This window comes from Anopheles gambiae, chromosome 3 (assembly GCF_943734735.2).
Source record: "Anopheles gambiae chromosome 3, idAnoGambNW_F1_1, whole genome shotgun sequence".
Lineage (NCBI taxonomy): Eukaryota > Metazoa > Arthropoda > Insecta > Diptera > Culicidae > Anopheles > Anopheles gambiae.
In genome coordinates, this window is record NC_064602.1 from 81,963,904 (window position 1) to 81,989,097 (window position 25,194).

The 25,194-nt window shown below is 47.3% G+C and overlaps 1 protein-coding gene and 1 long non-coding RNA gene across 11 annotated transcripts in view; one reads left to right on the forward strand and one right to left on the reverse strand.

Annotated features, from left to right (window-relative positions):
• Positions 1-25,194, forward strand: part of LOC1278273 (IQ motif and SEC7 domain-containing protein 1) — a 175,613-nt gene that overhangs the window by 140,166 nt on the left and 10,253 nt on the right. For 4 of the 10 annotated variants that reach the window (XM_061661680.1, XM_061661685.1, XM_061661677.1 and 1 more), the window contains one exon: positions 11,283-11,693. In XM_061661680.1, coding sequence (XP_061517664.1) covers positions 11,283-11,693 — 411 coding nt within the window. Of the gene's footprint in view, positions 1-1,695; positions 4,598-5,308; positions 5,506-10,173; positions 10,207-11,282; positions 11,694-18,421; positions 18,514-20,945; positions 23,482-25,194 lie in introns of those variants that run through there. The other 6 variants (XM_061661679.1, XM_061661683.1, XM_061661684.1 and 3 more) reach the window with 5 other exon arrangements.
• Positions 11,968-13,661, reverse strand: LOC133393980 (uncharacterized). Its single transcript, XR_009766544.1, has 3 exons — positions 13,237-13,661; positions 12,273-13,175; positions 11,968-12,208 (listed from the first exon to the last, which is right to left on the reverse strand). It is a non-coding gene; the product is annotated as an uncharacterized LOC133393980 (long non-coding RNA).

The following is a 25,194-nucleotide window of genomic DNA, read 5'->3' on the forward strand; positions in this document are numbered from 1 at the left end:
CGAACATTTGGGCACGGATGCTCATGATGAAAGAGCAGAAAGGTGGCCGCCATGGTTTGGTTGGGAGTTGTTCAGGAGAGTGGTTGCCAGCTAAATGCGTCCTGCAACGCATGCCCGGCATTCGCGTAATGGCTTCAAGTGTAAGAGTTTTGGGGATTTTTTGCTTCTTCCTCTTCCTGGTTATAGCATGAAATAATATGCCTAAAAGGGAGGCACTCACAACATCCTGCCGAAGACGCCGGGCACGGGAAGTATGATTTGGAGGATGTTGCCCTCCCTCTGTCTATTCTATTAGGGAAACTTCATTTTCCATGCCGTGCCGATAGGGCCCGGTTTCCAAGGCGATTCACTGCAACCCCTCACGCTTCATCTCTATCATCTCCACACCGTCATCATCGTATCGCCACAAGCTCCAGGCGTGCCTATGCACCCTATCAGCCTGAAAGGAGTCAGCAAACTGTTAAAGGGGAATCGAAGGAATATATTCATACATTCCCTCAGCCTCTCTTGGCCAAAAAGAAAAGGAGGAAGCCAAAATGGTGCACGGTTCCCAACTGTGAGAGACACATAGGGCAGTGCCCAACCGATCCCTAAACCGATGCCATTTATTGTATCTCGGGCTGTTGGGCCCGCTACCTGCACCAAAAGTAAATGGTTCCGATCCGCACATAGTGCAGGATTTGTGGCGTTATCCGCTCCTGTCACGTGTGGTTGGCAATTTTGCATCCAGCGCACTTGGAGTGCTAAAAGTGGTCGTATAATTTTACATTTTAACCGAGAACTATATCTTCCATAACCACGTGGATTTTGTAAAAGGTATTTGAAGGCGAACTGTGCAAGAAGCTGTAAATCGCAGTCAAACTGTTAGGTCTCGTACGTGTCCAAAGATCGCGAGCATGTTCTATTTAAGCGATGAAAGGGATTTTGCATGAAATGAATTCTTCCCCAAGCTACACGACAGACAGATGGATTGCAAATTCTAAAAACTGGATACAATCTGTAATACCTTCTCCAAGATCTCTAAGAACAGTCCTATCGCGTCGTCCTAACCCGCTACGACCAAATGCAATGCACCGCCAGTCACGCCATGTACGCCATCCAGTGCCACGTTCCTTGCATCCATTACCGGTCCAGACTCATTTGCAAGTGTAATGATCCGTCCCATGCGGGTCATAACACCAGCGGGGGGGGGGGGGGGGGGCAGCCAACAAATGGTACTAAGAGGTAGAAACAATCCTCTAGTGCTCTCTTGCAGCGAACAAAAACCGAGCGCCTTAAGCTCATTGGAAAAGTGCAAAGGCATGGCAGGAAAAACTGCCCTCTTCCTGTTCGGGTGTGCTTGGTGTGCTGGAAGTTGCCATTAAGCCCGTCGCACTTTGCCTACGCTAAATGTCTTCTAATGCATAATAACAAGTGTTTCGTGTGCGGTATGGGTTTTCCACGGCATGTGCCACTCTGACAGCTGCACACCACCACCACTGCTAGCCTTTTTTTTCCTGCGACTGCTGTTACGCAATGTGCGAACAGGCGAAGGCGTAATGTATGTATTCGTCACAGCGGGTCCGGTCGGTATGGCTCGGGTGGATTGTGTGAGGGATTTTTTTTTATTTCTTGAGCAGTTTCTCGCGACATTAAGGCAATTATAGGCCAGTTGCCTTTCCGCTGCGCGAAGAACCGACCATCCCAATCAATACTGAAGAAGCATTGGGATTTTGAAGTAATTTTACAGCTAAACCTATTCTAAGGTCTAAGCAATTGATATCCCTGATATAGGAAATAAGGCTGGAAAGAAATAAGTCTAGGAAATTGAGGACCTTTTATAAATAGATTACCTTCCAGCTTAAAATAATGTCAACCCATAATCTGTAAACAAGTGACTATCATTAAATTAACGTGATTTACAAAACATCAAAAATCTTTTCATGAATTTGTATCACCCCCGCTTGCCATATCCATCGTTCGAAACGTCGCGTGCACTTTGCTCACGCGTACACTGGCGAGGCACTGGTGGTAACACCCTGAAGCATTACGCTTTTCTTTTCCAGTGTCTTGCCATCTCGAAGCATTCGGCCATTTCCCCCCAAAAGCAACGAAAACCCAAAACCCAAAAAAAATAACAAAACGCACACAGAACAGACTCGAGTATGTTCTTTGTCTGGCGTTTTGGTTCCCTTTTTACGCGCTCCTCTTGGAACATATCATCGTCGCCTGCTGCTGCTACTGCTGCTACTCTGCTCCTGTTGATATACCGCGGTGCGCGTTTGCGCTCTTGCTCTCGTGCGGGTTGGCGCTCTCATGACACGCGTACCAACTCTCAGCTACAGTAAAGTCTCGGTTGGTGCAAAATCTAAAGGGCTCGATTTAGAAGTAGTAGTGCTGGGACTGGAAGGTTTCAAGTGTGATAGGCGATGGTATTACTTGGGCAGCTTTTGCGAATTAGCATGCGAGGTTTGAGTGGCCCGCTCTTGATCACTGATGACATAGATAAGGGTTGGTCTTGTTGAACAGCCATAATAACAACCATAATGTCGTCCCGATATCGAACCATATAATCAAGCATAGTAAAATGTAAACTGTAAGCACGTGCTTCTGGTTTTACATTAACGTGCATTTTACAATGAAAGGGATATCTGCTAATAAACAACACAAATTTAAAAGTAAAAAATAAATATTAAAGAGACTTAAAGCTATAAAATATAAAAATACAATTCTACAAAAAAAGTATTAAACTAACAACAATTAAACATAAAAATAAGAAAAAGGGTGAGTTTACAAAACTTGGAACAAAAACAATACGAAAAGTACAGCCGTTGGCAACACCAAGACTCAACTGTACGGTGTGCCTTCCTTGCCTCTCTGTTTTTGTTTTCCGTCGCAGTTTTGCTTGTGCTCTCACCATTTTTCTTCCATTTACGCACATCGTCCTGTCCGCCCTTTGTTGGCGGCTTTCTCTGCAAAAAAAAGTCGTAGAAAAACAGGTTTTTTGTGAACATTTATTTTTTAAGTAATAAGAAAAATGTCCACCAAACCAGTTCAACTGCTCTCTCGTTCTGTCTGAAACACCTTCATCCTTTTATGACGTCGCTTTTTTATGTCTACACCAGTGTGCGAGAGCTCTCGTCCTTGCGTAGTTTACGCGATGTTTTTGCCTTTGAAACTCACACGAACACATACACGCACGCGATCCTTAGGGAGTAAGGGCACAGCGTGTACGCACACCACAGCACACAGCACACTGTTTGTGTGAGTGTGTGTTGCTTTGCTCACTGTCCGGTTCGGCGTTCTCTGCGCTCCGTGGCCCTCGAGACTTCTTGAATGGGAACCGGGAGTCAGAAAATAGACGTCCGTCCGCCAGTGCAGACGTCCGAGCGAGCGAACGAGAGCGCACGTGAGCGACAACAGCTTCTTCTCGGGCAGTGGCGGAGTTTCCGCAGTTGTACGCAGAGTATTTCTTCGATCGCGCGCGCGAGTGTACGCGAAGGATACTAGAGAAGTGTGTAGCAGGCCCTTTTTGGGGGCTGTCTCTGATTTTAAATATTCAAGTCGTGCGGTGTTGTGAGTCCTCGCGATTAAATCGAGGCAAACAAAGGACGTCGCAAACACATCGCCCCCTCCTGGCCAAGTGCGTGTTGGAGTTGGAAACGCGTGGAGACCGAATGGTGTAACGATTAAATTCCACGATAAAGGCACAAGCGTGCCAGCACTGTGTTTGTGTTGTAAAAGCGTGTGTCCTGTTTGGGCTTGTTTTTTTTTTCTATAATTTGTGATGACGTATTCCGGTGTGTACGGCGGCCTCTAAGCGTATCCTGCGAAGGAGAAGTTATCGATCTCTTTAAGTAGAATAAGTGTATACGTGTGTCTGTGTGAGAGAGAGAGAGAAAGAGCACAAGAAAAGTGCAGTGTATTTATGGTGTTGTGTGAGAGGAAAGCAAAAGCGCGTACGGCATGATTGGTTAACATTCAGCACAGTTGACGTATTTAATTTGCATAAAATAGTAATGAAATTGTGCTACACATGCAACCCACAGCCCACAAAAGCATACCATTTGTGAAGTGAAAGCTTGATGTGTGTGCGACAGAGAGAGAGAGAGAGAGAGAGAGAGAAAGAGAGAATGCAAAGGGCGTTGTGTTGTGTAATGTTGCCATAAGAATTATCGGCTTACCAATTGCGGCGTAGAGCGCATTCAGCGCGGTGATAAATTAGCTGTGAAATCCAAGACTGTCTACATCCGGAAAGGAAAGTGTGCTGGCTTTTCCATTTTTGCACACTGTCCACACAGACACACACACACACACGTACACACTTTGCCGATCTGTGACGCAGGCTAGAACACAGATGAGTGAACGCAAGATAAATCAGTGACGCGGAAAGCGAAAGCGGCACTGATAAGAGAGAAAGGGCACACACTCGTACGCACACACACACACAAGCACACATTCTCAGACACACGTACATCCGGAGTGAGTGGGAGGCGTCTGCGTGCGTCCCCCATCCACCCCGCCCGCAAGCCAGCATCATCGCGTACCAACGGGACAGCCGGCAGCAACGGGCAGCGGCCGCCACCAGCGAGGAGATGTTACTATTTCAGATACTAAAGTATTGATTTTCATCTTACCCAACACACGTCCACCCCCTTTTTACTCCACCACACACACACACACACACACCCGCTCCCATACAAAACAATTACGCATACAAACAAGCGCGCACGCACACGTACGTAGTAGTGTGTGCGCGCAGCGCCTGTAGAGTAGCAAACGCGAGGGGGGTTGGAAAATCTCCCATTTATGCGAAAATGGTAGTAGGGCGCTAGAATATCCTTTTTTTGGCCGTTACAACACACCCTACTCATCATTTGCTACTGCTGCTGGCAAATGGGAAATTCTATTTCAATGTGTGTGTGTGTTTGTTTGCGTAATGTATTACATGTCCCGTGATTCCTCTTTATCAGAAGGCAAAAAGGATACACCAACAGGGACTTGTAACTGTGTGTATGTGTTTGTGTGTGGTGGGTGGCCGAAAGGGCTTTTTTGTCGCTTAATTTTCCACACTTAGCTTTAATGTGTGCGTTTTGGCATTTTAGAGCAGTTTTTGTTTTGTTTTTCACGTTTTTTTGCTGTTTTGTTTGTATCTGTGTGTGTGCCGGCTTTTTGGTTGTGCTATTGTGTGTTCTTGCGTGTGCTATTTATTTAAAATTGATTTTTTACTATTATTAAAAGAACACTCATTTTTTAAGTTATGTGCTTTTTTGTTATTTGTATTGATTTGTGTGTTTCTTGTGTTTTTTGCGTGTGTTTGTTTTGTTAGCATTATTCAAAGCAACAGCAGAACTGTACTATTCGCTACCGTGTATGTGTGTTTTACGTTCTAGCACTGTTTAAACAAAAAAAAGGATATTCCACAAGTGTTTTTGTTTGTTTTTGTGTTGTCCTATTTGTGTGTTTTGTTTTTGAGTGAGTCGTCAAAATGATCATTTGCATCTCCGGTTTCATTATCGGTGGAAGGTAGTTATTTTTTATGTTTTCTTTTATTTTATCATGTTTTACACATCAAGTTTATCTCTTTACGTTCACAGTTTAATATTTTTTATGGTTTACTTTCACGTTAAAATGCTAGTTTTATGTTCCCTCATTGTACCGCTGCTGCTCATCCTCTTGCATTAAAATTGTACCACCTTCCCTCGTTCCCTTTTGTACCTTTTTTCTATGAAATTTTCACCTTTTCGCTAGGGGTACCGAAGCCGAAACTCCCTGTCCATTTTTTTCTAACAATCCCTAAACCCCAGCAAAGATACCTTTTGCTCATCCCAATCAGCCCCGGGAATAGGTGAACCACACCACGCCTGATGGTTTGAGGGTGCTCCAGTACCCTCTAAGGTCCTCTCCGGTTGTGGTGTGTGAAGCGATCCCATCGGATCGTGAAAATAGGCAACTAGAATGCGGATAATAAACTTCTGGGTGTAATTTTTTAATGAATAAGGGACACACACGCCGGTGTGCTCGGTGTGTAAAGCTGTGTGTGTGCGAGTACTCTTTAATACACACAAACCCACACACATACGTGCAAGTATACACTCGATGGCTTTACATAGTGATGAGCCTTGCCGATGGCATTTTCTGGCGCTTTTTTATAACGATGGACGGGGAAAAAATGGAAGAGCTGTAAAAAACTCGTACTGACATTATTTCGCTCCAGGGCAAATAAATATAGTTTTCAGCTTTAGCCCTATAAAGGCACGGTGCCAGAGAGAGAGAGAGAGCAAGAGAGAAAGAGTGGTAATTTGTGTGCGAATGCCCGCTTCTTTGGTGCGCCCGGGACCGAGAAGCCTTTCGGTTGGGGTATTCGATACGATTCGCCTACGGAGCCGTGGAAAATATGTCCCAGAAAGGGAGGCATGAAACTCAATTTTCATAATTTGCCCCTCCAGGTATTTGTTTTTTCGTCACCTGGAGCGAAATACTTAGCGTGTGTTGTATGTCCGGCTGTTGTGTAGGCAAATTCCGTGTGTCACGGTGGCACCCCTAGCATTTGTACCATTTGCAGGGACGACACGACGACCATGGTGCTGCTGCTGGTGATGATGATGATGGTGCTTCTTCCGGTTGCAATGGGAGAGCGAACCCATCATTTTACCACGGGAAGCACGGACACCGGAAACGGATTTCTTAAGGCCCTTTCCAAGTCCTCGAGGCGGTTAGTTGGGGTTCGCCATCATGATACGCCAACATAATTCTACACGCTGGGTGTCTGTGTGTGTGCTCTGCCAGCATTTATTTCCGTTCTATTTCCCGGCACGATTCTCGAATATTGTGGAGCGTGTTTGGGCATGGGTATGAAGACATTCCAACATGATTGTGTTATGCAATCGCGTGTCTTGCGGTTAAGGGTTGGAGAAGGGAACCATTTTTCAAGGAATTTTGTCGATAAAATAGTACCAGCATGGCGCGCAATCCTTCCAATGACATTGCTGGTTTCGTCCTTATAAAAGGCTAAAAAATCTTTTGCAAAAACTTGCTAGAATGTCAATCAAAACCAATATTCCGCAAAACAAATACAAAGTCCACCAACATGAAAAACTTCCCCCAATATGTGGCTGTCGCCGCCGTATCATGTTGTGACGCACTTATCGGTCCTCTTATGGCGTCATCTTTTTGTCCCCACAAAAATCGAAAAAACAGCGTACACCCGCGCGTCTGGTGTGCGCGTCAAACAGGGAAGGGCTCATAAAATACGCCCCCTCGCACGGGGGAGGATTGGAAGGAAGCTTCCCTGTGTAACACAACACTGCGGCCAGGAAATTCCCAGGAAAACTGCGAAATCACTCATGCCGACGCCAAATGGGGCGTCGCTAAAACCACGTTAGAAAAATATGAGCAGCAGCCTTGTCCAGACGGTTGGAAATGCGATAAATAAAAACCACCCCCCCAACCGAAATGACCAGTGGTCAAGTCGTAAAAGGTTGCCCTCTGCAACACACTTCCGTTGGAAATGTGTCCCACTACAGTGGTCTGTGATTTTGCTTCCCTCTCTGAAAAGAGCTTATTTTACAGAGCTTGTTTCAGGTGGAGGACGAGCAGGACAGATTCTAATTCTAATTTCCGTGTGGTTGTATTTTGGTGCAAAATTATGAAACCACGCATTACTACAGCCAGTTGGAGGTTAGTGTCAGTGCCATTTTTGGACACTAACCTCTGGCAGCGCTCTCTCACAGGCCGCTCAGTAATTGGATGCGGTTCATAGCGTTCCCGTGTGGTGTGTGTGAGGTGTGTAGTACGATTAAAACCATTCAAACGAATAAATCAACTCTTCTTTCAGCGTGTGTAACTTCACCAGGTGCGCTGAGCGTTTCTGCGGTTGTTGAAAGTCCGTCAACCTTTTTCGGTTTGCTCTCGTTCGACTCCAAGAACACACCGTCTGGTGGTAGTAGACATTTCACACAAATTAATGCTCAAATAAAGAGCGCCACTGTACGTGGATGACTTGGTCTCCCTTCCTTGCACGGTAGGGCATAACATACGAAGAAGTCTGCTCCAGAATGCCATGTGTGCCTTGTGGCTTCATAAAGCGAAAGGAGGGAGCATTATTTATTAATTCAAGCTTGGTTGATCAACTGGAAATGTTTCGTTCAGGCATTCCACCACCAAACCCTGCAGTGAGGTTCTAGCTGCTGTAAGAAGTGAAAGAAGTAGTCATGTTGGATATTTTCTTTTGAACCCAAACCCGTCATCCAGCAGAACATGTGGTAAATGTTTCCATCATTACCTAACGCCGCAGCAGTTAGGCTTTTAGAGATGCCTTTATGGAGCTATTTTGAAGATCTCGGTGCAGTTTCACTGCTGTCTAATTGCATCCACGCTGCCACCGAGGAACTTCACAGCACCCCCACCCCAGAACATGTGTTTCAGCTCGAGTATGCCGCTGCCCTTATCGGGTCCAATATAATATAATCCCCCACCGGTGAAGAACCGGTGGCGATGTTATTATTGTTGTTGCGCACTACCCATCCCAGGCACCAATTTCTTCCAGACACCCATCGAACCGGATTTTCTTGGTGCGCTCTGTTATACATTTTCATCTCACCAGCGCTCCACGCCCTAGATCACCCACCTCGTGCGCGCGAGGGTGGCATAAACATTTGGCGCTGCTGGCGGGAGAAAAGCGAAAAAATGGAGAACCAAAAAAAAACACTCTTCATTTCCACTTAATTTTGACGCGACGCCTTGGAACCATTTTCCTGAAGACACGCTGCCGTCTACGGAGCGTCGTCTGGAGCACAATGGTGCTGCTGGATTATGACCGAGAGGATCAAATTGCTGGTGCGAGAGTGCCAGAAACCCCAGCGAGAGAAGATGCAGCAGCTGCTGCTGTTGTTGTTGTCTGCTACTGCTCTGCTTCGTTTGTTGCAATCTTCTGGCGCGTTCATTTCAGACCGCTTCCTCCTTCCCAGACATGTGGTCAATGGAGGATGCGCAGGCTGTGAGCCAACCCAAACAATATGACCGTGGCGGCCTAGCGAACATCCAGCAAACGCAGCAGGTAGTCCATCAAGCGTAGCAGCTGAGATTCATCTTCCAGCCGTGCTCCGTTTTGGTCATATCCTTTTCTTTTTGGCTGTGGGGATTTGCGGTAGATACGCGCAGGCTTTCTTGGAAGGACTGCTAATGAACGGCACTATCTCCGAAATGGGTAGATTTACGCCGTTCCACACGCGTATGGCGCGTGGCGTCATCATGGTCGGGCACCTCGAGATATGCTGGTATAGCTTATCCCTCATACACCCCTTCGTCAGAGAAAAATGGACGTCCCGACGTCCAGAATCCGAGCAAAAGATTTCTTCCACCTTGTGCACATCCGTTCACTCCATGTCCACTTATCGATCGCCACTCGTGGCAAATGTTCTCCCTGGTACGCCCTCACTACACCGTATCGTTCGGAAGTGTGAGATGAAATTTCATTTCCAGACCAACTTTCTTCCTTCCATCGCGCGCACACACACACACACACACAAATACAGACAAAAGAACAAGCGCCATTCAGTGGCCGTAAAAGTGCGGTACTCTGCGCGTTAACTCCCCAGAGTTACAGAAAGTTTGGTTCCCGATGTCGGAACGCTCGAATTCCGGACGTCCAACGGAAAACTTCTGCAAAGTGTGGAGGAAATGGAGAAGATTTATCCACCCGGGTTTCTCAGGCCAAACGGCAGCAATTCGCAGTTTTTGCCGATCAAACACAAGTGGAAGCGATATCAATAGGACGGCTTTTGGGTTGCTTATCTTTCAGCAAGCGTACACTTCTCCTGGGGATAGTTTAGGACGAACAGTAAGGTATCCGCGCTGTGTCAAAACTTTTCATCCCGCTTCGGAAGCTATGATCAGGGAGAAAGACAAAAACAAAACTTTGTCCTGGCGGTGGTTTCAAGGTGTGAAGATGCTATCTTTCACACATGATTGCAATAAAAATTGAAACGAGAACTTTTATCGTCCGGGGAGCGAACGGTTTCGGCGTTAAAAGTTGAGCCTAGGTAGAAGAAGAGGCTCGAAAGTTTTGCCGTGATTTCGCGCGATACTCAATGTCACTGGAAAATGCAATTTTGTTCAAAGTTTCTAAACAGCCAGAAAGCAACTCGTTGATACTGATTTCTACCATTTTTTTCTTAATCATTCGCTTTTCAGACGCTATTTCCCAACGCGTTCCAGGATAATCTAGTATTGCCCCATATGTTTGCTTCTGGAAGACCCAGAAGAAATTAAAAGTTTCTTTATTTCTTCAAATTCCTTTTTTTGCATTACTTGTTACCGTTTAATTTATTACCAGTTCGCTACATCCCATTTTTATGTCTCTATCTTCAGCCTCCATTGTGTCGTTTACGTCATTCCTGAATGTTTTATACAGTCTTGTAACGCACTTTCCAATCCACAATATCAGTCCTGCACTTCCAGAATAGAGACCAAAACCTTATGATCTTCTTTTCCATTCAACGTTAGAGCTAGACGAATCAAATTCGTTACAACAGTAACACATCCGCAAGATTTTCTGCGGCATCGTAGGACAATCGTAGTGTAATTCTTCCTGCCCCACCGAATGTCCAGATGTCCTTTTTCCCTTCCCGAAAGCCGTGCGATCAAACACTGTGGACGGTCTGGCCGTCCGTGAGCCTTTCCTTTCCCCTCCAGTCGGGAATACTTTCGGGACGGATTTAATTACCGTTTCTGCATTTGCTCAGTGCGAAACTCTTGCCTCTCTGTTGCGCTGCGTCTTGCGCATTTGCACGCAGTTTGCAGAATTTAGGTCTCGGGCGCGCAATACCTGTTTTGCCTGTGTGCCTGTTTCATTTCCTTCGTTTTATCCCGCTACAACGCATCCGTGATACACTGAAGAACCATGGGAAAAAATGCCCCTGAGCTTTCCACCGTATTATACCCCTTGCCTCTCTGTTCCTGTCCCTTTTCCCTAAGCCCGTATGTTATAGTTATGTGTGCGAAACCGAACCATCTGCTCCTTTTGCGGGCTTTTGTGTGTATGTGTCCACCTTTTGTTGCTTTTGTTTCCTCGCCAGACGCATAACGCATTTTTACCTTCTTTTTTTTTTGTCGTCCCTTTATATGTGGTTTCACCATTTTTAATCACCTTTCTCTCTTTTCTCTCTCTCTCTCGTTTTTGTTTTCGTTTTTCTTTTTCGTCTCCATTTTTCTCTCTCTTTTTCATATGTGATCCTATTTCTCTATCTGCTCGCCTTCCTACTGAAATCCGCATGCCCGTCCGTCCGTTCGTGTGTGAGTAGTTTCCCACAAAAAATCGATCGCCCAGCGCAGATCTACTCCACACATCACCATCATCCGAGCAGCGGTGGCAGTGTTGCCAGCAACAATGGGCTGCTGGCCAGCGGTGGTAGTAGCAGCCTCGGCAGCAGCAGCCTGTGCGGCATTGGACCGGGCGGCGGATCGTACGTGTACGTACATCAGCAGCAGCAGCAGCCACAGCAGCAGCAGCAGCAGAACCACCAGCAATCAACACAGCACTATGTGTCACCGCAGCAGCTTACCTACCATCTGCATTCGGCGACGGGTGCGGCCACCGGCAACGGGTATCACCATCACGGGTCGCACCAGAACATCGCAACGCCCACCCTGCACAAGAAGGGCTCCATCCGCAGCAATGGCGATGTGCTGAAGCGAACACGTGTGCAAAATGCGTAAGTACACTTGATCATCTGATGTTATAGTTTCTAAATGCGGGGAATGGGGAAAGAACGGCGAATAAGGTAGTGCGCCTGACCGCAACGACAACTTATTTACAATTACGTCCGCACACAAACACTCCATTTTATGGCGACCCGCTCCAGACAACCACGGTCGTGCTGTTGTTTAGCACGAAGCGCACACATTCTCAGCTTGGTAGTGCGTGCCTGGAAGTACATTGAAGGAATTAAGATCTCCGGTGGTCGAAGAGGAGGAGTAGTTTGATTAGTTTCGTAAAATGACTTTATTAAATTACACCTCGCTAAGTGCCAATGTACAATGACTGCATCGAAGCGCACTGCTAGCCCTCGGTAGCTCCCGAAATAGGTTGGCCACTAAGCTCCGAATCGTGGATTAGGTCATAATGAGGTCCTAATCCAATAGAACTTCCCTGCTACTGCTGCTACTGCGGACCATCGTACGTTACGGAACGTGGTTTGTGGTGACGCAATTTCCAAACGTTCCAGACCTTGCAACATAAAAAAAACTATTCAAAACTTTTTTGATTTAACGCTTGATAAGGTAAAACATACATTGGTGTGACAACCCACCCACCTCGCAGCACCTTCCAATGTGGTCCAGAGTTACCGGCAATTGATGGTTATCGTGCGACGACGCGTACCACCCCGCCAGCCGTTAGTTGTGCAACGACATGATTTCGCTCTCCCAAGAAAGGACAAAAGCAAGGAAATGGGCGATGCGTGTGTTGTGTGTCCCATGCTTGGCATAATGGGTTTCGGTACCAATTTCCCTTTTCCGGCGTGTGTTCCCGATGTGTATTTTTCGCCTTGCCGTACATCACACAACAATAGATATTAATTGCCCAGACCTGGTGGCAACGCAATAAAAGCCACCAGGGCCAGGAGTTTGGGTTGGGGTAGGTTCCAGGTAGGCTACTATGGTCTGTGGGCCGGCCATGTTTGCTAGACTTATGTCCGTACGCTTGACGGAAAGTAATTTATCACAACATAATGCTCAAGGCTGTGTGACAAACGGGATGGGATAGTCTGTCGCCAAACGCAATTGTTCTTCCAATAAAAGGTGTTTTGTTGTCGTTTTTTGTTTGCCAGCGGACCGCACCGATGTAAGTGGAGAAACAATGGAGAATGACTTGCCATGGTCAATTTCGCCCCAAAATATATGGCGCTTGACAGCTAGATGCAGGCTGCTATATCTCTAATCCAATCTTGGGGATCATCTAATTCAGGGATCTCCCAACCTTTTCAATTCGCGGGCTACATTGCTCTGCAAATAGTTTTGTCGAGGGTTATTCTGACGTTATCTTTAGCTAGTGGATGAACGGTTACATCTCGTTTTGATAAGTCTCGAGGACCTCATGCTGCTAGATTTGGAGTAGTTTGGCGATCCCTGATCTAATCCATTGTCTGGGGTTAGCACTTGCAGCGGACACCGTAAACGAAATCGCAAACAAAAACCTGAAATTCAAATTCTAGTTAATTCCAGCAAAATCTGACCCTTTCATAAACACACACTTACGTTGCACGCACTTCAAACTCTCGCACTGTTCTGGACCAGCTCTCTAGCGTCACCGACATGTGTACGTGTGTCTGCAAGTAAACACAAGTGTGGCAAAACTTGATAATCAAAATGTATGTTTTTTTGTTGGTTGTTTTTTGTTTTGTGTGTGTATGTTTCGTGTCGCCCAAACATCACAGGTCCGACGAGCGTCACCGGCTCTCTATCTTTGTTCCGAAAGCTCTGGGTGCAACTCTTTCGAATGCGATCGTCGCTTCGTTGTGTGTTGTGCCATTTTGGCACACGTCTTCTACTCCCAGCTTCGGCTTCAATTTTGCGTTCGGAATATTTGGACGCACACACACACACGCACACTGCATGGCGGGTGAGGCATGGAGAAGATGCGACGCTCATCAAGCGACACGCGTGATAACAGACCAGGCACTGATTGTTGCTGTGTGTGCGGTGGTCTTTCTTGCGGGCCACAGCAGCCTGTTACCCTCATTGATGTGTCTATGTGTTGGTGTGATATGTGTGCGAGTCCCTTGGATCCCCGACTGGATGACAGATACTGTTTGGTACTGTTGTTTTCAGACAGCAAACGAACAAACAAAAAAAACAAGCTACTCTAGCGACGCGCTTGTTGTGGATCCTTCTGTCTGTCTGTCTGTCTGGTGCCTGGTGCGATGTGTATGCGAAAGGTGCTAACCTGTTAGTCGCTTCTCGAGCCACCGCGTGTGTGTGCGTGCTTACCTTTCCAGGCGGAGGCTGTGGAAACAGATTTCGGCAACAGAATCATTCCGCGCGTAGTGTCCTACCAACACGCACACACGTCCCAAGCTTCTGTTGGGCTTCTGTTGGTAGTTCCCTTTTGCACAACAGCACCACCAGCCGGATGAAAAGCAAAAACTGTGCTCTGTGCGAATCTTCATTACTAGCAGCGTTCGATCAGGTGAGTGAACGTGTTTCTCTAGTGATAACCGGCCGCGTGCAGTGTACGTGGCCACCCGGGATAGTCTAGCGAGTGAGGGCGGACAACGTGAGCACCGCCTTAACCGTGCAAACAACCGGAGCTTCAAAGCCAAGAGCCACATGTAACGAATGCTAACATTCGGGGGGACGACCTGGCTGAGCTTCGTTTGCTCCAATTAAGTCGTCGAGTGGTCCGGCTCCGGCGCATATTAGCGTATTGCAACACACACCTACAGCGCGGTCTTCCGATTAACGGTAATTAAATGTGCACCGGTCCCGTATGTGATACAAAACCCTGCTTTACTTTACAAGTGTTTACTCTGCCCGTAGAGATTTGGCCCAACTACCTCGCCACTTGTGCGCGAGTGTGTGTGTACGTGTGGGTGGCACAATTAACGTGACAAGCGTGTCATCGACCAAGGTCTTTGGTTGTATGTTTTGGTGCCCGGTACTGGTCGCGCTAATGTACGATAACGTACGGCAGGAGGCCGTCTGGGATAAAGAGAAGATCGACCAGCGTACAGAGTAAGCAATGACCGATGGGCTATATATGTCTCTCGAGGATGTGCCAATTTTTGACGAAGATAAATGGACAAATAGCCGGCACCGGGAGCGCAAATCCTCATAAATCGTTCGTGCGCAACTGTGGCGCTTCACGAATGTTTCCAAAGTTGACAGAACGCCTGAACGGAATGAAAATTGCAAATCGTCTCCCCAATCCTCACGGCTTGGCGCCCCGTTTTTTGTCGTTAGAGCACGAAGAAACCGTTTCCAGCCTGTGCACAGACCCAGCTGCTGTCACAAACATTTTCGAGGGGTTGAAAATTAAATGCCGTGCTTTACAGTCCTCTCACGGCCGGCGGACGCTAAAGGCGCAGTGGAAAAACTCTCTCACACACACCCTCAGTGAGGAAAAGCCGCCACAGCCGACCGTTACACGCACACACGAAGGTCGAAATTCATGTCGCGTAACAGCAGTCAGCGGTCTGCGATGCCCCAAAACATGCGTTTTTTACCTTTTTTCACCAGTGTGTGTGTGTGTTTTTTTGTTTGCTCGGAGAGCCGTGAAACGTGCACGACCGCGTCGGATGAACTTCACATTTTGGAGGTCATAAAATGCGACAAATTTAGCCGGCGTGCGGCGTCTTTTTCTCCGCAGATGAAGGATCCCGCTGGCGGGGGGGAGCACAGGATGGAGCTCTCCCGAGACGTGCCGTTTGGAACTTTGTTGGGACACTTTATTGGAAGAAATTAACATCCATTAAGGGTGAGAGTGGTTTCTGTTCCACCGCTTGATTTCCCGCCCCATGGGGCATACAGCACCTTAAAAAAAACGGGAAGTGAATGTCACCACACACACCCACCCTCGCTTTACAGTGTGTGCACATTTTATTAACTTCCGTCAGACACTTATACCCTGCTCGTCGTCTGGAGGGAAGCTATTATATGAGTTAAATCCCTCCCACCCCGGCCTTACTTCACCTAAGCCGTACATGATTGCTTACTTTCTTTCACTTTATTTGAATCGTTTAACACCCGCACCATAGAAAATGTAAATAGCGCACCGAGAGGGTATGGGAAGTAGCATGCCCCACGAATGAAATGCTTCGGCTGTTAATTAATACCGGCAGGCAGCAATGTTGGTAGTGAAAGCAATCGATTGTTCAGCAGACACCTATTCAATTAACTTCCACCAGGGCAAGGGTGCATCTTTATGGAAGCGCATAAATTCCTTACCCAAAGGTGGGGCGATGCATTCAATCGATTGCTTTCAATCAGGTCGAACGTCGCTCGTGTGTACGTCTCCACCGGTGGATTGATTGCACCTGCACTGTCCAACGGCGTGTCTAATTCAAACAAACATTCCCACAGCAGCAGCGGCAGCAACGCATCGGGCGCACGAATGCATGTGCCAACAAAGAAAATTCTATCCTTCCTTCGAACTGAACCTGTCAAATCAGGGGGGAGGCATCCCCAGGAGGACGCTTTGCTGAGTGGAAAGATATTTATAAACGTACCCACCAACGCGCTTGGTGTGAATAGAGATCCTTCCCGTTTTAAACAAACCCCCGTCAACTCAGCAGCACGATGAAGGAAATTACCTACATAAATGCACCACCGTGACTCGTCCTTCCACTCGCAAACACGCAGCTTCCCAGTGCTGTGCAATGCAGTTCAAACACCGGCCAGCCCTCTCCACGTACCCCGGTTCTGCCCGGTTCTTCTGTTTTCTCGATCGTTTCTCCGGTGAAGCGTACTAATTTTTATGAAGTGATCTCTTGGCCTCCTTCCGCCGTGCGCACGCTTGGGTGCGCGCCCAGAATGGGAGACACGAGGCGAACGAGCAGAACCGCAGCCACGCACTAATAAACCGTTTAAGATTGTGCCGGCAAGAAGTGGAGGGGATGCACTATCGCTGTTGTTTGGGCGTTGTTTACAGCTGGGATCGTTCTCGATCCTTCGGGGAGTGGATCCTTTACGCTTAGGGTAGGGTGTCGGTGAAGAGGGTAGTACAGAGGCAATGAAGAACACACACACTTACTCTTTCTCTCTCCAAAATTATGGTTTAATAAATAAAAAAGAGAAAGAGAGAGTGAGAGCTTGAAGTACGTTGTAGAGCTAAAACAATTTATTGGGCGACGTTCCAAGAAGAGTTGCCCAAACTTTGTAGATGGGAGAATAATCCAGTGGTGTCAAACTTTGTGCAATGATGGTTTAAAAAATGTATTTTAAGCCTGTTTTGCTTAAGATATAGACTTTAATTATTGTTAATAATTCTTAATCTTAATAATTAAGATTAAGACCTGTTATAAATGTTTGCTTTTTAAATTAATTTTAAATTTATTCAATTTTTATTTGGTTACTATTAGTTTGTTGCTTGTGATTTCAGGTTGAACTTACACTAGCTAATATTGTTGTTAAACATAGCTGAAATCGGATTTTTATGATATACAGGGTTATACATTTCAATTAATGAAAAATATAATACAGGGTTTTCCATTCCGATTAATAACCGTCCACAGTCTACTAGAAATCCTTGACTTGAAAAACACAATTGTCTACCATTTACAAACAAGTCATGCCGTTTTTGGTACCCTGTCCATTTCAATTTCACAATTGTCGTTTTCGAAAACATACGTCAGATGCGTCACGGTTTGTTTTGGTTTTAGCTGGAACGTGTATCACTTGTCTGCTTGAACCATGCTGTAAACAGATCTTGATTGAATATGGGAATATGGAAAAGTATGCCGGTCTCGTAGTACAGTCGTCAACTCGTACGACTTAACAACATGCCCGTCATGGGTTCAATCCCCAAATAGACCGCGCCGCCATACGTAGGACTGACTATCCTGCTATGGGGGGAATCAATTAGTCACTGAAAGCCAAGCCCACAAGTGGGTACAGGCAGGCCTTGACCGACATCGGTTGTTGAGCCAAAGAAGAAAGAAGTTGAGCCAAAGAAAAGTAGAGCAATAATTTTGCAATTGCAATTTTGCAGCCTATTGAATGATTTTTAAATTCAGACCAAGGTCATTTATTTTGAATTTGACAATTGATGTGTCAAATCACAATAATTTTTTCAAGAACTGCCATTTTTGGAATACCGCGAATCTCTGAATCCGCGTGTAAAAGGTACCGCGTATCTCGGGGACTACCTGTAGTGCCAATTGCAGCAATGTTTAAAAAAAAGTTTTAAGAACATCAAAGATCAAAATCTGTGAATTATTTTATGGCTGAGTAATACAACGTTTCACTGACTTCTTCTTCATTAGCACAACAACCGTTGTCGGTCAATGCCTGCCTGTACCCACTAGTGAAGTGAGCTTGGCTTTCAGTGACTTATTGTTACCATAGCAGGATAGTCAGTCCTAAGTGTGGGAGCACGGTCTATTCGGGGCTTGAACCCATGACGGGCATGTTGTTAAGTCGTGCAAGCTGACGACTGTACCACCAAAACGGCCCCGGGTCGGTTTCACTGACAGCTAATCTAAAAGATCTAAAAAATATTGACAATTTTGCAACCTTCGACGTTCGACACGGAACCTCACGATGAAGTTGGACACCCCTGGCATAACCGTGCTAGAAACACTCTAGTTCGCTCTCGCACAACCGCTACCGTTATTACCGAGTGGGAGCGGGAGAGCGAAGCGTACGATCAATTTCCAACGAGCGGTGATTGGGTGGGGGAGGTGGACGGCTGGTGGTTTGCAAGGTTGCTGCACCGTTTCGACAACAAACCAGCCGTGCTCGGTGCGGCCGCACAATTAGTTCGAACCGAAACCTCATTTGGTGTGCGTTGCCGTGTGGGCCTGCTCGTCGATGAAGGTGGCTAGATAGATAGTTGATAAATGTGTTTACCGTACGGTAAACGAGCGCGCGCGCGTTAGTAAATCGCCACAACCACCCCCGCAGAAGAGAGGGAGAGAGAGCAAAAACACCCACCCACCCCCAAACGGTTGGCATTGCTTGGCAAGCGGCGGATGCACCACATACCCAAGGGGTGTGCGCGATCGTGTCCGTGCGCGCGCGTTTTCAGTTCTTGTTTGATCAACGGCCTGAAGGAATCCAACATCGTGCCCGCGCGTCCTCCAAACGCACCTAAGTAAAAGCATTTTCGCGCATCAGTAACCGCGTGTGTGTGTGTGTGTTTTGTTTTTAAAGCGCCGGAAGAAGAGGCCGATGTTGCAACCGATGCGGATACCTTCCGCAGGCCGTTGCCATCGTACCTTACGGCCGTTACGGTCCAGTTCGGGTGCATCTATATCGATCTAAACGTTGCTGCCGTTGTTCGCGTCTGTTCCGTAAGCTCATACGCGAAAACCGACCATAATTGCCCCGAAACGTGTGTTGGTACAAAGTGTGTAAAATGTTTGACGTGAGTGAGGAAGAAATTTGTTCCTTTGTGTGTCCAACACACACCGTTTTGCAGAGTGGTCCCTTCTTCCGGTCTACGTGCTCTCGCTGCACAGTGACACAGTCACACACAGGTCGCTTTGTGGAGGATTGCTCGCCAATAAATCGTAGAATTTTGTGTCTGCGCACAAGGACGGGACGAGCGCGCCGTGTTAGAATAAAGAGTTTTCGGTCGTGCTCTTCCTGCCTTGCTTCCTTGTTCTACAACATCCGGTCCCCTTTCGGAGCAGACAGATTCTGTGAGGGGTGGGAAAATAAAGGACGAAACGAAACAAAAAAATGGAAGTAAAACTCGAACAAAAAGGACATCCTCCTCTGTGTCTGTAACGTGTTCTACACACCGGAAGCGGAAATCTTCCGCACAGGATGTAAGTCTGTGTGCATCGCACAGCACCGCCGAGAAGGACGAGAACCATCCAGTCCAGTGATGTGATGTGTGATGATGGTGATTCCCTTCCCTCCTCCTCGACGTGTGAGGGACTTAAACTCCGAAGCTGTAAAAACAAGTGCCTCTTGGAGCGGTTCTGGTTTTTTTCCCCTCCTTTTTTTCGGGTTGATTATCTCTGTGCCTCTTTCTTCGTGTTCGGAATTGAAAAATCGGCCATCCGAGAAGCGTCAGCAGCATCAGCATCCTACTCCCACCAGTAGCGTATACGTTCCGTTGGAGATAAACAAACAATTTGTTTCGCTTGTGAAATCGCATCGGAAGTGCACAGACCGAGAGAGAGAGAGAGAGCGCGCGAGACGAAAGAAGACGTGCGCAAGGGAACATCCAATTTGGGTGCTATAAACATAACAGTTTGTGTTTTAGGGTGTTGCGAGATATGCTTTGCTTTCTTCAGGAAAGGAAGAAAAAAGAATGTCTGACATCAGAACAATCTTTTTTAATGTTTTCGTTTAAAGTGTGGCGCAGAGCGATGAGGAGGAGATGCTTGCGTGCTTCGGTCACATTTGCTCATTGCTCTTGCACACACGATGACCAACAACGTATGTTGATTGGTGGCAATTTTAATTACTTCTGCTGTGGACAAAAAATGGCAAGCCCCTTTTTCATACCTTCAGCGAGATCTTAGGCCTTAATTGAATGTCCAGAAGAGCAGAAACTCGGGTTGAGAGGGTTGAGGATCATGATACCTCATCAATTTATCTTTCCCCCCTCCCGGTATGGCGCGGATAGCATCTGCCCAGAGGCCCTCAACATAATTAAGAGTGCACAATTTAAATGACGCTGATTTGATTTAATTTACGCGCTCGGTCGGTGATTTTTACTGCAGCTACTGATGCTGCTGTTTCTACTGCTGCTGCTGCTGCTGCTGCTACTGCTCCACAATAAACCACAATTTGCGCGTGTGTGTCTTTACATCTGCGTGAATGTTCGGCCTGACAGCCTGGGAATTTGTGCCGTTCTGTTGTGTTCGCTTCTTTCGCATGCGAGTTTGCGAATCTCGTGATGAAACACACCGATGCGATGGGATTGTTTGGTGAGAACCTGTCGGCAGTTCCGCCGCATATGCCGCCCTGTATATATCTAACAAACGAGCGACAGGTGTGAAGGCCTTAGGTAATCTCTTCGGGCCGGTAGGTAGTGCAATTCCAATACAGAGCATTGGAAAATGGACCTTATGTAAATGTAACTCTTTCTCATGAGCTAGCGCACCGTATGTGGAATGATGTGATAGAAGAGATTAAGACACATCAGCAAGTGAAGGTGCATACAGCATTCAACTTTGTGTTCAACATTGAGCAACATATTGAGCGTTAGAAAAAAACGTGGTGGCTGTCGTCCATTAACTTCCTGAACTCCAATGTCTTGGAAATCGCTTGCTTTTTTTCTCTCTCTTTACAACATTCCGCATATGAAATCCACTTCAGCACGTTTGCTCGCCGCTACAGAGTGGCCAAACCTTACATATCTTATCAACCTCGAACACACACCCGATAAGCGCAGCACGGGGCAAAATATCGATTGATCTTTGTCTATTTCGAGTCGCGCAAAATTCCACCTGATATATCCCCCCTGTTCGCGATGTAATTATTTGCGTCCTCGAGCGCACGTTTCCACTCACTCTCGTCTCCGTCACTCTGTTGACATTGAATTCGTAAGCCTCTCAGTTCTCGAACGCCAGCAGATACGGTACGCTCGCCGCGTATACTCGATAAATAAAACATCTGTGATCAGTGAGTCATCCTCCTCCAGCGGTTTGTCTGTAGAAATCTAATGCACCACGGCACATGCGGGGAACATTCACTGCCCCACTCTGTATCTCGTTCGTGTGAGGGCATTCTTTAACATAAAAACTATGGTCTAAATATCGAGAAGTTTCCAAACTTTTTTGTGTTTGGGGAAGGCTTATCATCTCCACACCTCTGGAGAGATAAAAGGGAGTCACAAACCCTTATCGAAACCTCCCGAGCGTTTGCCAATTTGTTTGCCAACCGTCTGTGTGTGTGTGTTGTGTTAGTCTTCGATAAAGCTAGCTTTTCTGGAGCAACCAGAGAGTCGTCCCCATACGCCGGGCACATTGTGCTCTCGCTAGCGTAACCTGTTCGTGGTGTGTTTTGTGGTGCCGTTAAGAAATAGAGGACCTGCCCTAATTAGAGATATCTCCGGCAGGCTGCGTGTCTGCCGGACGTGACCAAATGGACAAAGTGGTGGACGAATGAAATGAGGAGAGAGAGAAAACCGGAACATGCGTAACGTGCCTTTACAGAAGTGACATGGATTTCAGACGGCGGGAGTTCATGGCATTCGATCGATGTTGGTGTTTCTGAGGAAAACGAAGGTGTCCTTTTAGGCAGGGACAAAGCGTCTCCGAAGATCGATTGGTGGAAGAAGAAGGATCGTTGGACCTTGAAATCTAGATCCATAAGAAGGTGTCAGCTTACACAGGTCTCTCGCTCTCGTTCTCTCTCTTTCAATCCCTCTCTTCTGTGGTGTGCTTTATCGTGTGCTGGGTGTGAATCCATCTAAACACTCCTGGGTCGTGTTGTGTACGCGGGCGGCCTAGCAGTTCCACAGCACTGGCGTTGCCCGCGAGCTGCCATTAATTGTGTGTCTTTCCACAGTGTCACACGTGCGTCTCCGTGCACTGCTAACGGTGAGGAATGCCGTTGTAGGTGTTGACCGGCAGTAGTGTTGTCACCTGCTCTCACCCCTACCACTGGTAGAGGGAAAATTGGAAAATGTGTGCGCAGAAAGAATCATTACCACTGTGTGTGTGTGTTGTGCGAAAACGGGCGTAAAAGTGTAACAAAGGTTTAATTGAAAAAAAGATAAAACATAACCTAGAGTGTGTGTGTGTGTGTACTGTGCGTTACTTTTGCGAGCGGAAATTCGGAAGGCCGGAAACGTGGGACGGCAAGTGGAGAGCGGTTGCCTGCGCCATCCCTTCTCCACCAAAAACAATGCGTCAACGGCGAAATCGAAAGCGCAGCGCGAGAAAAGAGGAAACAATTTACTGCCGGTCCGTTGGACACGGGCCACAGTGTGAGGCTCGGTTGTTGCGGTTCCAGTTGGCTGTCAACTAGGGCTCCGCCGCGCATTGTTTCGGTGCTGGTCGTTGTCACCTAGCGGCGTCTGGTCTCTAGGTTAGCCACAGCGAGCATGAGGATGTGCGACAGCGAAGGGCAGCAGCACCTCCAACAATTGCTGCCACCAACCACCACCACCACCTCTTCGCCGGAAGTAGTGGTCGATGAAGAAGGTGATGAGGATGGTACGACGACCCTGCTCTCCCTTTCGCCCGACTGTGCCGACAGTGGGATCGGTGTAGAGCTGGATGCTGGTGGGCGTTCGATCGCAAGTGTCACCTCAACCGGTGGAAGTGACGACGATGATAGTCTTTCGTGCGATTGTGTGTGCTCGTGCTGCTGTAAGTGTCGGGAGGTGGCCATCGAAGAGGATGGCGGGTCGCCATCACTACTGCTCTCGCCGGAGATCACGTTCCTGTCGCAGCAGTACACTCGGCTACCTTCACTGCAACCTCCAACGCCACTGACGGAACCGCCCGACGATCGTTTGAGTCGCGTCCCTGTCAGAAATAGTGTCGCTAGCAGTAATAGTAGTAGTAGTAGTCTTAGTAGTGTACCACGATCACGCTCCACGACGCGCCTAGAGGACGTGGTAATGGCCGCCGTGAAGCGTCACGATGACAACACGATGGCGGCGATCGTGCGGCGTCGGCGTCGCCTGCAGCTGCGCGCCAAATCTGGCGAATATCCGCTCACCATCCCCGAATCATCCACCACCACGCTGCCGCACGATCGTAACAACAAAGCGCTGACGCTTTGTTCTAGCAGCTCCACCGCCATGATGGCACAGAGATCAGCAGCATCACTGCCACAAGGCGGCGTTCGTACGTTGGAGATAAAATTCGTATGGTAATTAAACGATGTTCTCTCGCGCGAGCACAAGGGGTGTGTGAGAATGTGTAGTAGTATATTCTAGTCGCGTGTGTGTTTCTGTGTCACGTAAATTATCCATATCGCATCGCGCGCGCTCGCACACACAGATTCCGGCGTGCCTGTGGCTTCGTTGCGCCGAAGGGTTTGCTCTCTTGTGTGTGTGTGTCTGTATGGACGATTTAGATCGTGAAGATAGTGTTAGGGGCCGTTGCGTCGTTTGGTGAATATATGGCACATCGCACGCCGCGAGATCTCTCTATCGTTTATTTAGTACATGGTTGTGGTGTGGTGGTGCTCTGTTGTGAAACGCGCTCCTAATAACACGGTTCAAATTGAAGGGTCAACGAATTCTGAAGGTGGCGCTCTCGCGTGTCTCCATTCTCCTCCTCCACATCCACAAAACCGTATCAAGGATGACACATAAAGACGGGTCGCGCCTTCAAGGTGTACATTCGTCCGGTGGGTTTTGTGCTATTAAATTACTTACACACACACACACCCGTCGACGATGTGTCATCTGTTTATGAATGTCACTCCACCCCCAAACCCTCTGGCACCGTGGAGGCAAGATCGTCCCCGCTTTTCGGTAGTTGTGCCTTCTTCCCCCGTCCCAAGGGAACTATTAGATATGGGAACATGATAGCGATAACTTGTGTGTGAGCCCGCGCCCACACGAATCTACCGTGTGTTGTCTGCCTTTTTGGACTAGTTCCAGCTCCAGTTTCTCAATTGTGTTCTGTCGCGGGAGTTACCATCTGTAAAATTAAGTGCGGTAGAGGTAGGGCAGGAGGGCTTGGGCGTGATGTATGTTGTTGTCATCGTTGTCTGGGTGAGCGTGAAGGAAACTTTAGAGGCTTCCGAAATTAAAATGTACATGGCCCTGGGATTAGTATCTTCTAATCCGTGTTTGCTGTAGCGGAAGCGCACAGCACGGGCAGATCGAGTTTCTAAACATCAAGACATCTTTTCTGAGAAATATCTAACATGTTTTTTGTTGTTCTAAATTAGGGTACGAGTAGAAGATTCTAGAAATTACACTCAATGCCGCACTGTTTTCCAAAAAAAAATGAGCTTCATCAAAACAAGTGTATCTAAAGGTCACCTCTTCCTTCTGGGGGGGAAGAAAATCATTGCCGTCGTTCAAATTATCCACCACCCCAACAAACCCCATTTTACTGGCAAAATGTCATACGCTGACTTTTGCACATCGACACCCCAACGCTAATTAGGGGACGAGTGTGTGCGCCAAAACAGAATCTCTACATCTCCTTAAGGTCGTACGCGGGATTGAGAACATTTTTCTCAGAACTTCCCATTCTAAGGTTCTTTTCACCGTAATTTTTCAACCGAAATGGTTTCCCCGTGTACGCGATAATTCTGTGGGCCAAAGCCCCATAGCATCCAATACAAAGAATCTGCCAGACAAGCGCATAGCAGATTCGCTGGTGTTTCGTGTTCTGGTCTTGCCTCCCATGCAGAATTATTTACGATCACACCTCCACTAAGATTGATGGGAGAAAAGGCAAATCGAGAAAGCAAAAAAAACCCAAGTTCACTCTCTTCGTCACTCTTCCACGGCACTGGGGGAAAGGATAAAGCGGCCACCTCCTCCAATTCACAACAGTAACTGGAGAGGAAAATGGAATAAGTGAAGTGAGCGCGGAGTAAAAATTCAATAAAATCACCCCC